This window comes from Sinocyclocheilus anshuiensis, unplaced genomic scaffold (genome assembly GCF_001515605.1).
Source record: "Sinocyclocheilus anshuiensis isolate Anshui unplaced genomic scaffold, SAMN03320099.WGS_v1.1 scaffold702, whole genome shotgun sequence".
NCBI classification, from domain to species: domain Eukaryota; kingdom Metazoa; phylum Chordata; class Actinopteri; order Cypriniformes; family Cyprinidae; genus Sinocyclocheilus; species Sinocyclocheilus anshuiensis.
The window spans coordinates 1,058,252-1,070,828 of NW_015548184.1; the positions used below are offsets into that span (position 1 = coordinate 1,058,252).

Here is a 12,577-nt window from a genome sequence, read left to right on the forward strand (position 1 = left end):
GGGGCCTGTTCCTATGGGGATATATATTTTATAACTATTATAATAATACCTAATAATCATAACAGTCACAATCAATTTACCACTTATTTGTCTTCCTGGACTATATGATAAAATTAGAAATAATTATAATTATACAAATTGAAAATGTTTTTTTTGCCCCTCCATTATTTAATAACATAAAGTGGAATCAATTGATCATTTTTTAAACAGATATATGAGTAAAAATAGATTTATTTAACATTAATTCATTAGTTTTAATTTCATTAGTCAGATACTTAACCTACATATTTATGTATAATGTTCTCTTTGTGAAACCTTGAGTCACTTTAGCTACATTTAAAATCATTTTAGCTACATTTAAATAAACAAATTTAGTTGAAAGTTAGTCAACTAAATTTGTTTATTTAAATGTAGCTAAAATAAATTGATTGCAACCACTTTCCTTTAAAAAAATGTAGTAAATTCAATGAATAATTTTTTTCAGTGATTTTTACCAATTTACTCAAAATCTTTAGAAACGTATTAACGTCTTGATTGTTCATCTATCGTTTGATTACATACATAAATTATATTTTCAATTATGATGAAAGTTATATTAAACATTTCATTCCACATCTCCAGATGCGGATATACAAACTGTACGCCTCTTTTCACAGCTTCATTATAAAATAAATAAAACATTATACAGAAAAATTATATAGAATTCTGTTAACAAAACATGATCAAAAATCTTCTACCCTTAACGTTTTCAGTCTTTTTCTATGGCTTATTTAATCTTTGTCTAAATTGTTATATCTGTGAGATAGCTTCAGGATTGTGCTTAATTTGACTGAATATAACTAAACATTAACTGTAAGTAACTCTATATTCAAAATAAATTAATGTTAAATATCTCTCTCACCGATAATCAAATATAATATAAATAGAAATGTAGCAAATAAGCTCTTCAGAAGACTACTGTGGAGTATCGTGAAAAGCGTGTTTTATCGCCAGGATATGGGCTGGCCCAGAGCCATAGAAAGAGGCTCTCTCTATGGCTATGGGCTGGCCAGACGGATTGTATTTCATGATTGTACGTTTATCACGTCAATCATCCACTGGCCTCCGCCCACCGCGTCAATAGACTTCCTGAAAACGCTCGTGCCTCCCCTACAGCTCAGGAAAGCTGGAGAACTCGCCATGTAGGGGGGACAAAAAACCCCAGGTAAGTCCGATATTACTTTCGCTTTGTCGGTTATTATTATTATTAAAGTCATTACACCCCGTAAGACACATACAAGTTTATAGTTCGCCCTTTTTGGTGAAGAATTTAAACAGAAACAGATCCGTTTTCAGGTTGAGGTCTCTGAGCTCCCGTCAGCTTGGCTATTTAAAATGACATTAACAACATGTTTGCTGAATACATTGTTCTCCTCATCGGTAAAATCGAATTTAGTCTTTACCAGCTTTAAGGTTTTAACTGCCACCGTTATGTACAAACAAGTCCACTCATATCCTATTATATACTAGTGTTTTGTGTTGGCCTGCCATCAGTTAGCTGTGTTTATGTGAGTTTGACTCTGAGTTGCTAAGAAACTGTCTGCAGTTGTACTTATTAATCGCCTTGACATTAGTTTCTGTGATGGTTTATAATCACATCTTGCCTGCGGTTAATTTTATAGTACCCTTTGGTACAGGATAGCATAGAAGCTATTTGTTTTTTCGTCCACTTATGATCACACATAGTAAACTGCCACTATATGTCACTATATGAGCTGCCTTTTGCATGTAAAACCCTTAATTAATACAAGTACACTCAGATGATAAAAGCCATTTCCCCCTTGTAACACTTAAATAAACTTGTGACTCTGACAGCTGACTGACCACCTGTCACATTCTGAGACACTTTGTAATTGTATGAACTTGTTATTTGATTTGTAATGTGACAGAGCTTTGCATTTTTACCTTTGCTTAATTGGATTGCTTGGCAAAATTGTATCTTTTATTTATTTCATAACCACTCACCTAAAGAAAGATCTACACAATTGTGTGCAAAGGCCATCAGTGTTTATATTTTATGATTTGTGAGGTCGCAACTGACTAATTATAGTCAAATTGCTTTGGTCTATCTGAATAAGTCTTGAAACTATCATATCATTGATGCAGTAAAATTCTTGGTGATAAAAGGGACAAAGTGTGCACTCGTGTGTGAAAACCCAGACAGTCAACAGAGCTCCTTTTGGCTCTAGAAGGGTAAAGCTTGAGGCAGCCTGAGAGAGGAATGTACTTTTTGGTCTACTGTGGGTTTTGATTTCTTGACGGTGTCTCCGCCCAGCTTTTCAAGGACAAAGTGGACATCACAGGGGCTTTTCTTTCTTTAACAGTTATGGAAATCTGCCAGGCATTTATTTTCGCCGGAGTCTTAACAAGTAGAAAATAAAAGTATGTGATAAAATCACATATTTCTGCATTGAGCATTACTTGCTGACTGCCAGATTAAATTCCAAAAACAAAGTCTGCAGATGTTGAGCTACAGCTAAAACAAACTAAACAGCCGTCCATTTCGTCCCAGATGTTTACAGACTGCCGATATATTAGGCCTCTCGATTGCAGGCGTTTCCTGTCAGCCATAAACTCATACGATGAGATCTTAATCGGTTGAATCTGTCGTCAGTTCACATTTCAAACGTTCCTGTTCTCCACTGAGTTGAAATTGCGATTACATCTCAACTCTAGTTTCATTCACGGTCCCGGTGTTGCGTTTCAGGCTCAATTGCAGAATTTACATATGAAGTGTCATCCAAGATTAATGCCGGACAGGTGTAATTCCACCCCAGACTGGTTTTCTTCTCTGTTTGGATCAAAATGATATAGCCCTGCATATTTGCAAACACTGGCAAACCACAGGCACTTGAACATTTTGAATAATGAACTTTGTATGCAGACTAAATCCATCTGTTCACATTTCCCCAGACTACCGGTTGCCACATTCTTTCTGTTGAGAAACAGAACCGTATTGTTCAGCATGTTCCTTTCTGCTGATGCTTAGGCCTGTCACGATAACAACTTTTTGTTGTGCGATATATTGCCCCAGAAATAATTGTGCATGTCCGTATGCACAAAGGCACAGGTCCCTAAACAAGATCATATCTGCAGATGAAACTTTTTTTGCAGAAGCATTTTTTTTTTTGAACTAGCACCTCATGACTACACAACGTTATGTACGAGAAGCTGCAAAAGGCACGGGCGCAAGTGGAATGTACAAAATATGGTGACATTAATTTTTATGTAAATATAATGGGCGATATATTGCATCACCAAAAATTATTGAGGTCATGTACATATATTGCGCGATAAGTCGATATATTGATTATTGCGACAGGCCTACTGATGCTAGACCTTTTAAGATATTGCACTATATGTTATCTGATTACTTAAGTCTGTTAAGGTTAAGTGCAGGTCAGTGGTCAACTTAACATCACATTTCATTAGAAAAGTAGCAAAGATTATATTGAATTCTGATGTATAAGATACACTACTGTTTGAAAGTTTGGGGTCAGTACATTTTTTTTAGACTATTATTACAGAAATTATTCCAAAATAATACTTTTATTCAGCAAGGATACATTATATTTCCCAAACGTGACAGTAAATACATTTACTTTGTTACAAAAGATTTCTATTTCAAGTAAATGCTGTTCTTTTGAACGTCAAAGAATTCTGAAAAAAATGATCACGGTTTCCTCAAAAATATTAAGCAGCACAACTGTTTTCAACTGTGATAAAAATAAGAAATGTTATCAGATATTAGAATTTTTTCTAAAGGATCATGTGATACTGAAGACTGGAGTAATGGTTGCTAAAAACTCTGCTTTTTTGCCATTACAGGAATACATTACATTTTAAAATATATTAATATCAAAAGTTATTTTAAATTGTATTCAGAGACTTCTTTCAAAAATATAAAAAAAAGCCCCAAACTTTTGAAAGGTAGTACATCTTCTATAACAGAAGGTCCTCAGCTTCTATTCAGAATAATATCTTGTTCATGTTCTTAGGGTTCATATTACTTGACCTATATTGCTTTGTAGGATGCAGAATATCACATTTAACTTTAAAAGGTAATCTTTCTCTTTCTGTCTCTCTCCAAACCTTCTGTTCTCTGTGTAACAGGGCTCCTTTCACATCGGATAAAGAGGTTTACCATGACTTGAGACCCTGTTCCAGCACTCCTCCTCTTTCTGTATTCTGTGTTTTATTTATTTTCCTTTTTGAGGACTATCTTGCAAGGATTGAAGAACAGAGTTCAGCGTTCATGGATATCAAATCCTGGATTTTCTGGCATTTTTTTATTGGGTGAGCTATAATACATGAGTTCCCAGCACTACTACAATCTCTGACACTGCTTTGGACCTAAACCAGAAGTGACATCCCTGGTCACCTCTATCACTTCCTAAACCTTGTTGTTTTTGGAGAGGAACTGTATTTTTAGTCAACCACCACAATAAGGTTTTGTTTGCTTATTCTCAAACACTATCCTCGGCCGGGCCGTTACCTCTGCTCTCTGTGCTTTGTTTGTCACTGAATATTTTCGTAGCATTTATAGGATTATTATAACCTTAGTGTGTGTTTATTTTTAGTCATTTGTAAGTTCCATGTTCTCTGACCTTAAGACAATGCATTGTTAATTGAAATTGTGCTTCCTATTTTATTTAAACAATTTGTGAGAGTGGAAAATTGTTCAATTTAGTAACTTAAGAAATTTTGTTTAATGATTATTTATGTAGAAGCACACACATTTCCGTTTAACCTTGACAAAGGGTAAGCCTTTTCTCATATTGTGATATTTTGCCAGTGCAGTCAGACAAAGAGAGAAAAGCAAATAATCTGGCTTCTTTGTGCATCTTAATTTTTAAAACAAAACTATGATTTTTGTTGAGATACTAGCAATACTAAACTGGAAATCTCTTTTGTGTATTGTGTTTTGATCAGATGATCATAAGAGGATTTAGCATTGTTTCCAAGCAAAATGCACTGATGGAAAAGATTTAACACTATCAGGGATAAAAAAGCCTGCTGATGTTTTTTTGTGTGTTTTGAAAAGACACCTGTTGAAGCACTGTCATCATTTGTAACTTGTTTAACCTTAAGTTTATGCAAAAGCCCATGATTTGGGCTTAAAAAAGCCGACACATTTTATCTCAGAACAACTAGTGCTTCTGTCCAGAAAGTCATCTCTGCAAATCAGAAGAAGGACCTCTTCATGAGGCATTCAAGCTGTTTTGTCCAAATATACTTTCTGCATCCCAGTGGCACTACCTTTTGAGCCCAGACATTGAAAATGCACTCCCCAGGCCCAGAGAGTCCATCTATGACTGAGGAGGCCCTGCTGCACGGACAGTTCGGCGGTTGGAGCAGCGGAGGGGGAAGTGGAAGTAACAGCAACAGCTGCCCCAACAGCCCTGGAGGTGTTTCTTTACCTTCCAGCCCAGCCTCCACCAACTACGCCCTGACCCTCACGCCAACCCACATCCATGTCCAGCGGTTGTCTCCACGTGCAGGGAAGCAGTCCAGGCTGATCCTGCCGCTGGCGGAACTGACCGGATGCAGCTGCCCGCGTTCGCCGGCCCCTCCTTTGCTGGTGCTTTACTGGTACCCTCCGGGTCGTCGCCGCAAAGGCGTCTCCAGACATAGACAGGTGAGGGCGTACTTGGCGGAGAGCAGAGTTGAGGTGGAGAAATGGAACGCTGCTGTACAGAGCCTGCTGAGGGGAATGGATGTCAGCTCCACCACAGGTGGGTGTCAGGGTTTGATCAATAGTAAATGCTTTGTCTCTGGAGTGTCTGTGCTTTTGTTAGTGGGAAATCATTTAATGTACCCCCTCAATGTCTTCACTAAATGCATCCAGATGCTGCTAATTCTTCAAGATGTTTGTCAGTGCTGTTGCATTAATGTTTTGTCATTAGTATGTGTCTTGTAAATAAGATGCCACTTTGATTTCTTCTATGAGCTAAATTTATGTGAGTATGAATCATGTCTGTATGCATTTATTTTTGTAAGAGTTTAACTGTTCCCTCCTGCCCTTTTTTTTTTTTTTCTGCCTTTTTTTTTTTTGCACTCATAATGTGTACCACATGCTGTCATTGACGGTCAGAGAATGGGTGGGTCTGCGGCAGGGAAAATGTAGCCTGTTTTGAGTAGTGCAGATCGTTTGGTAGCAGTACACCGGGCTTTATTGACTTTAACAGATGCTGCTTGTTATTGCTCTGTCCCTGTTTTTAACTGCAGTGCTGTAGGTAGTTGTCAGTGCTAGTTGCAGCTCAGTAAATCGTTAAAATACATTTATATGATGTTAATAAGTTTGTTGGATTGTTAGTTTGTGTTAGGAGTGCAGATCTTGGGTCAGTTTAGTGGTTATAATGCTGTGAAAATATAAAGACACCCTATTATTTATTTAATTTTTTATTGTTAAAATAACATTTGATCATCCTTTCAATTATGCTGATTGGTAAAACTTGGATATTTTTAGATAAAATTAAAACAACAATGAAACAAACTTTTACAATCAGCTGTTTAAACAAGAAAAACAAGTGTAGCCTAACATTTATGGGAAACGTTATGATTAAGAAATTGATGGTAAAGTGTTGCCTCAAGTTAATTTCAAAATACGTGAGTCCACCATCTGAAAAAGCACAACTTTGCTCCACATGGGAAGTTGTGAAGGAAGAAGTTCTGATCTAGTTTGACAACAGGACTGTACATGCACTGTGTTCTGGATAGATGAGACCTATCCCAAATTTCAATCTTAAATATTATACAGTTGAACCATTAATGTAAGAAACTTTGTGACTGATTTATTTTGTTGAATAAAATATGTGGAATTTGTTACTGGATCATTTAAATTCGCTTTTCATCAGTATTTTTGAAACGAAGGTCAGATATTTGTTCTTAAGGTGTACTTATTTTTCACATCTGCCAAAAACATTTATGGTCTGTTTTCAGATGGGTTAGGATGTGGCTTAGTATTATTTTTAGCCTTAAAATGAAGGCCTTATCCTCACTTGTTTGTTTTTGTTTGCTTATTGAGCAGAATTTTGCAAAAGCATGTTGCCCCGTCCCCGTCGACTGTTGCTGCTGGTCAATCCATTCAGTGGCCGGGGTCAGGCAATGCAGTGGTGTCAAACGCACATACTTCCAATGATAAGAGAAGCCAATGTCAGCTACAACCTCATACAGACAGGTTAGAACAACACACACAATCACACACATATGGCGTCAGCTGCAAACCCTTCAAATATTTTTTTGAACTCTCAAAACAACAGTGCTCAGAATCTGATTGTTTGCATGTGACGCATGTGGTTTTGTTGTTGAACAGAGCGTCAGAATCATGCACGTGAGCTAATCAAAGAGATCTCGCTACCAGAATGGGACGGAATTGTCATTGTTTCTGGAGATGGACTCTTGCACGAGGTAAATATTGTAACAGTCTTTGATTGCTTTGTCACATACATTTAATTAACTAAGCTAATATAGAAACTACTTCTTACAGGAAAATTGTTTGAGAAATTTCCTGGAACGTCTGTGGAATTCTGTATAATTGATTTAAACATGGTAAAACATGTTAAATGGCTGAAAATAATACTCTCTTATTGGTAGCTGAAGATGTGACCAAATTAGCGAAAGTATTTAATAAATGTAGCGGCAGAGGGGTATGAACATTCTGGATGACTCAAGTTTGATTTCTTTAGTACCTGACTGACCTACCACATGGTTTGTATGTAAAAATAAGATTATTTGCATATTATTTACATATTAATCTGTGTGTCCTCTTTCTGCAGGTGATAAATGGCCTGATGGAACGGCCAGACTGGGAACAAGCAATAAAAACCCCTGTGGGAATCCTGCCTTGTGGTTCTGGAAATGCACTTGCTGGTTCAATCAACCACTATGCAGGGTACGAAATGTACTTGAGCTCACCAGGGGCCTGATGTATAAACGTTGCGTACGCACAAAATGGGCATGGAAATGAGCGTACGCAATTTTCCACGTATATATTGAGATTTATAAAAAATAAACTTATTTTTGTGTAATAATAAGTAAATATGTGCGGGTACTCTAGACCGTGCGTATGCACTCTTTTACTGGCGTAATAGCGAAGTCTAATGATTTCAGACTCTCTTTTCCTTTCAATATACACATTTAGATTAAATATTCTGCTCATTAATGGAGTTAAGCATTGACATTACATAAAGTCATTATTCAAAAGTTAAACAAAAACTTATGAATTTAGATATTTGTAGTGGATGCGCTGTTTTTTGATCACTTGTTGCATGCTGTTTTAATGACAGCGAGGAGTGCTAGGCACACAGTAATGTTTCTTTAAACTGCAGATCTTATGTTAAGAGAATTTTTTTTTTTTTTAGCAAGAACATGAACGATGCGCACTTACTTCGATATTGTGGCAGACACTGCTGGATTCGGTGGTCGAACAGTCCACTGGCAAGTTTAAATAGGTCCGAATATATTAGCCTACTGCACAACCAAGGCTCCACGGAGGTGTTTATTTCGCGAACATTCAGAACATTATGAAAATAGCATTGTGATTGAAGGATAGAATCTGAAGCAAACGATAAGATTTGCACGTTTCTTTTTTATAATATTTTGTCAGTGATGCCGCGTCTGACAATTATGTACACTTATTTACACACACCGTATTTCTGATTCAACTATAGCCTATTTAAATATCCTAAAACATTTAAACAATTATATACTGCTTTGGCCAGTGGAAAAGAAAGAGATCCACTCTATTCTAAAAAGATTCTCTGAGAAGTATTTTATACAATTTTGCTTTTACATTCATTTTGATATATTTATTCGAAAACAAGACAAGGATAGTGAATGATTTTTTAGCAATGTAATGTACCGTAGAAATTGCATTTTTAGTCTGCATGTCATATTTTCCTAATGTCTTGTACCTTTGACTGTGATAAACATGGTGTCACGTGGATGGGAATATGCATGGAAATTATATGCAGATGAGGTTATGCATAGTAAAACTAGGCGTTGTAAGCTCCATATATGGCGCACGCACCATCTTCCGCTGACAGGGATTTATAAAAGTTTTTTTGCGCAGGTTCTGGCATACGCATGGTTTTATAAATCTGAAAACTTTTGTGTGTACGCCAAATATAGCTTTTGTGCATATGTACACTTTTAGGATGAAATCTACGGAAAGTTTTATACATGAGGCCCCTGGGGTGAAAATCTCCAGTTCTTCTTCAGAGAAGTTGACCCAAAAATTTAAATTGTTATGATTCAATGATTTCAAACCTATATGTTGTTATTTTCCCCGTTATCTCTTACTGTATGTGCAATAAATCTGTGAAGATTCTTTAAAAATTCTTTGTGTATGAAAAAACAATGTTCCCTCTGCGGAGATAAAAAAAAATATATACAGAGGTGATAATTCTCGTCCGTATTTGAATATTTTTTGTTTCAAGTATTGAGAGTAAATTAAATTAAGGTTTTTTTGGTGTTTTAATAAATGTGATTTGAATTTAACCTATTTCCATTTTCCTGTCTGTCTCTTAGATATGACATGTGCCTTCGGGAGCCTCTCCTCCTCAACTGCTGTTTTCTGCTGTGCCGGGGTGGGGTTAAACCGATGGACTTGGTGTCTGTTACAACCAGCCCATGCGCTTCATCCACAACCAATCAGAATGGGCACCCACCTGCTCCCAGGAGGCTTTTCTCTTTCCTTTCTGTGGCCTGGGGTTTTGTGTCTGATGTGGACATAGAGAGTGAGCGCTACAGAGGGCTGGGCTCAGCACGGTTTACACTTGGAACACTAGTGAGATTGGCTTCTCTGCGCTCTTATAAGGGCCGTCTTTCCTACCTGCCACCCGGTGTGGTCAACCCGCCCCCCGATGCCACACCTCAGCCGCCCCGCAGACCACTGTCACGCAGCATTACCGAAGGTTTGGAGGGATTTTGTCGCACTCCCATTCACCGGACCTGCTCCGATATGGGCCTGAGTGAACAAAGAAGTCTCCGTAAAGGAGATGGGGAAAGAGAGAGGGAAAGAGAGAGGGAGAGGCAGGAGAGAGAGCGGGAGAGGGAGAGGAGAAGAGAGAGAGCAAGAGGTGTTGGAGTAGTGAGAGCTAGCAGTCTCGCAGAAGACCGAGAGAAAGAGGTGGAGGCAGAAGAGAAGATGGAGGAGACGTCAGGGACCAGCTCGGAATCAACTGAAAGGGAAGAGTGTGACAACATAGCCAGTAATAATGGAAACAGGGAAGAAGAGAATAAACCAGGTGGGGATGAGATGGATGGAGAAGAAGTGACGAAAGCAAGAGATTCGAGTGAAAGGGATGAGGCAAACGAATGCAACGAGAGTTATCAAACCACTCCACCTGAGATGCAATGCACACTACGTAAAAACTCGGCCCCTTCTAGCCAGATAATCAATGCCTTTTTCAGCCAGCCAATTGGTGCAGAACCTGACCAAGACTTGGAGCTGGCAGCCTATGGCAAGGAGGATGAAGACATAAATGGCACCTACTTTCAGAGAGAGGCATTTCCACTGGACAAGTCTCGAGAGCGAGCCCTTACCATCTCATCTTCTCCATTCCGTCAGTCTCCTTTCAAAGCTTTCAAAGCTAAAACTTTAGACCAGAACCAGAACCCCTCACGGCCACGACCCCTCTCTCTTCTCCACCAATCACATTCAAACTCTCTCCCTCCAAAATTTCCGTCCCTCTCTCTGTCCCTTTCCCCGACCCCTCCTTCGTCTCCATCTTGTGCCTCTCCCCACTCTTCTTATCTCGCGCCACGTCCCAACACTCCCAGCTCATCTTCCCCATCGCCTTCTTTTCATTCACCAACCCCTTCCTTCAACTTTGACCTTGCAGAGCCCGCAGGACCCCTGAAGAACCGCCCTCTCATGACATCCTCCTTCAACCTGCCAGAGGATGATCTGCTACCTCCTTTGGACCAGCCTCTCCCTACACGCGACTGGGTCACTATTGAGGGCGATTTTGTCCTGGTGCTTGCCATCTACCAGAGCCACCTGGGAGCAGATCTTCTCGCTGCGCCTCAGGCTCGATTTGATGATGGGCTGATCCATCTGACATTTGTGCGGGCTGGTATCTCCCGAGCTACACTGCTTAGATTGTTCCTAGCAATGGAGAGAGGAGCCCATTTGTCCCTTAGCTCTCCCTACGTTAGTCATGTTTCTGCTCGGGCGTTCCGCCTTCAGCCACTTTCACCACGAGGAACCCTCACTGTAGATGGAGAGCTGGTGCCCTATGGGCCACTCCAAGCACAGGTGAGGTTGGTCAATCTTTATTGGTTAAAAAAATTATTTAATAACACTGTTATTATGAATATAATGAATAATGAATATCCATTTTTTATACTGTATATTATAATGTTGTGATTTCTACATACTCCTGAGGCATTTAAAATGATTGATTTTAGTTTTTGGTGTTTTATTTTAAATGTATCTACTCCAAAAATCTGAAAGCTTTCTTTTTTAAAGGGGTCATAAGATGCCCATTTTCCACAAGTTGATCTGATTCTTTAGGGTCTTAATGAAAAGTCTATAACATAGTTTGGTTAAATTTCTCAATGGTAGTGTAAAAAACACCTTTTTTACCCTGTCAAAAACAGCTCTTTTCAGAGCAAGCCGTTTTTGTAGCATTTTCTTTTGTAGTTTATTCCTTTAAATGTTAATGAGCTATGCTGACCCCCTTCCGAGCTGCTCTCAGAGAAACTGTTTACTTTAGCTGCATTCATCGTGAAACTTGCTAATTAGCACATTATTAGGAAAGGCGATTTGCAAAGATTCATTAAAAAACCTTATACTCACTTCTTCTGTAGATGAAGCTGGATCACGAATGATTCGCACGAACATAGACGCATTTATGTAGATCGGGGGCGCATTCCCTTCAAAAACAAATGTAATCCACTGCGTCTTCAGTGGCTCAGATGTCGGGAGTAAATGACGACTGCTATGTTCATTATTACATTCAACAACAAAACACCTCAATTGCTTCGGAGTCATTCTTGTCTACATCTGCTCCAGCGGTGAAACAATAGCGGACTGATGACAGCTCACTCAGGGCGGGTCTAAGGTAAGACTCCAGTCCAATCTGTGCTGAAACGCTACTGTCAATCAAACTATCGTGGGAGGGGCCTGTTTTTGTGACGTCACACAGACAGGCATCTGAGATCGGCTCGATATGAGACAGGGGTAAATATTTGAGCAGATTAAAAAAAAAAAACACTGGGTGGATTTTTATCATTTTAGGGTGGTTGTGTACACACACTGCCAACACACATTTCAGTTCAAACAATGTGTAAAAGTGCATGTAGCATCATATGACCCCTTTAACATTTTAACATGCCTGATTGTACCTTCTTTTTTCCCAGGTTCATCCCTCCATGGGTCGTTTGATTGTTGGGACTGTGGAATAAAGATTACAAGATTCTGACCTGTTTGGATTTGAACGGGCAGGGATTAGCGTGACCCTTTGGATTATATAACATTTTGCCATCCGCATATTGGGGGGGGGGGGAGAACCAGAAAGCACGCAGTTGC

General features: G+C 38.8%; 1 protein-coding gene across 2 annotated transcripts; it reads left to right on the plus strand.

Annotated features, from left to right (window-relative positions):
• Positions 1 to 1,151: 1,151 nt before the first annotated feature.
• On the plus strand, positions 1,152 to 12,568 carry LOC107704932 (sphingosine kinase 2-like). 2 transcript variants are annotated; one of them, XM_016507994.1, is made up of 8 exons: positions 1,152 to 1,204; positions 4,153 to 4,335; positions 5,334 to 5,774; positions 7,070 to 7,219; positions 7,355 to 7,449; positions 7,818 to 7,933; positions 9,571 to 11,302; positions 12,409 to 12,568. In XM_016507994.1, exons 3-8 carry the CDS (start codon positions 5,351 to 5,353, stop codon positions 12,451 to 12,453), a joined length of 2,562 nt encoding a protein of 853 aa, XP_016363480.1. In that variant the 5' UTR covers positions 1,152 to 1,204; positions 4,153 to 4,335; positions 5,334 to 5,350; the 3' UTR covers positions 12,454 to 12,568. The 2 variants fall into 2 exon arrangements, with proteins under 2 accessions (XP_016363480.1, XP_016363479.1); XM_016507993.1 differs by having other exon boundaries at positions 4,153 to 5,774.
• Positions 12,569 to 12,577: the final 9 nt, after the last annotated feature.

What these genes read in the sequence shown, in the direction of transcription:
- LOC107704932 (XM_016507993.1), top strand. Translation starts at nt 5,321, where the DNA reads ATGCACTCCCCAGGCCCAGAGAGTCCATCTATGACTGAGGAGGCCCTG. An exon ending in GGATGTCAGCTCCACCACAG is followed by an intron (nt 5,775 to 7,069) that starts GTGGGTGTCAGG and finishes CTTATTGAGCAG; the next exon opens with AATTTTGCAAAAGCATGTTG. An exon ending in ATGGGCCACTCCAAGCACAG is followed by an intron (nt 11,303 to 12,408) that starts GTGAGGTTGGTC and finishes CTTTTTTCCCAG; the next exon opens with GTTCATCCCTCCATGGGTCG.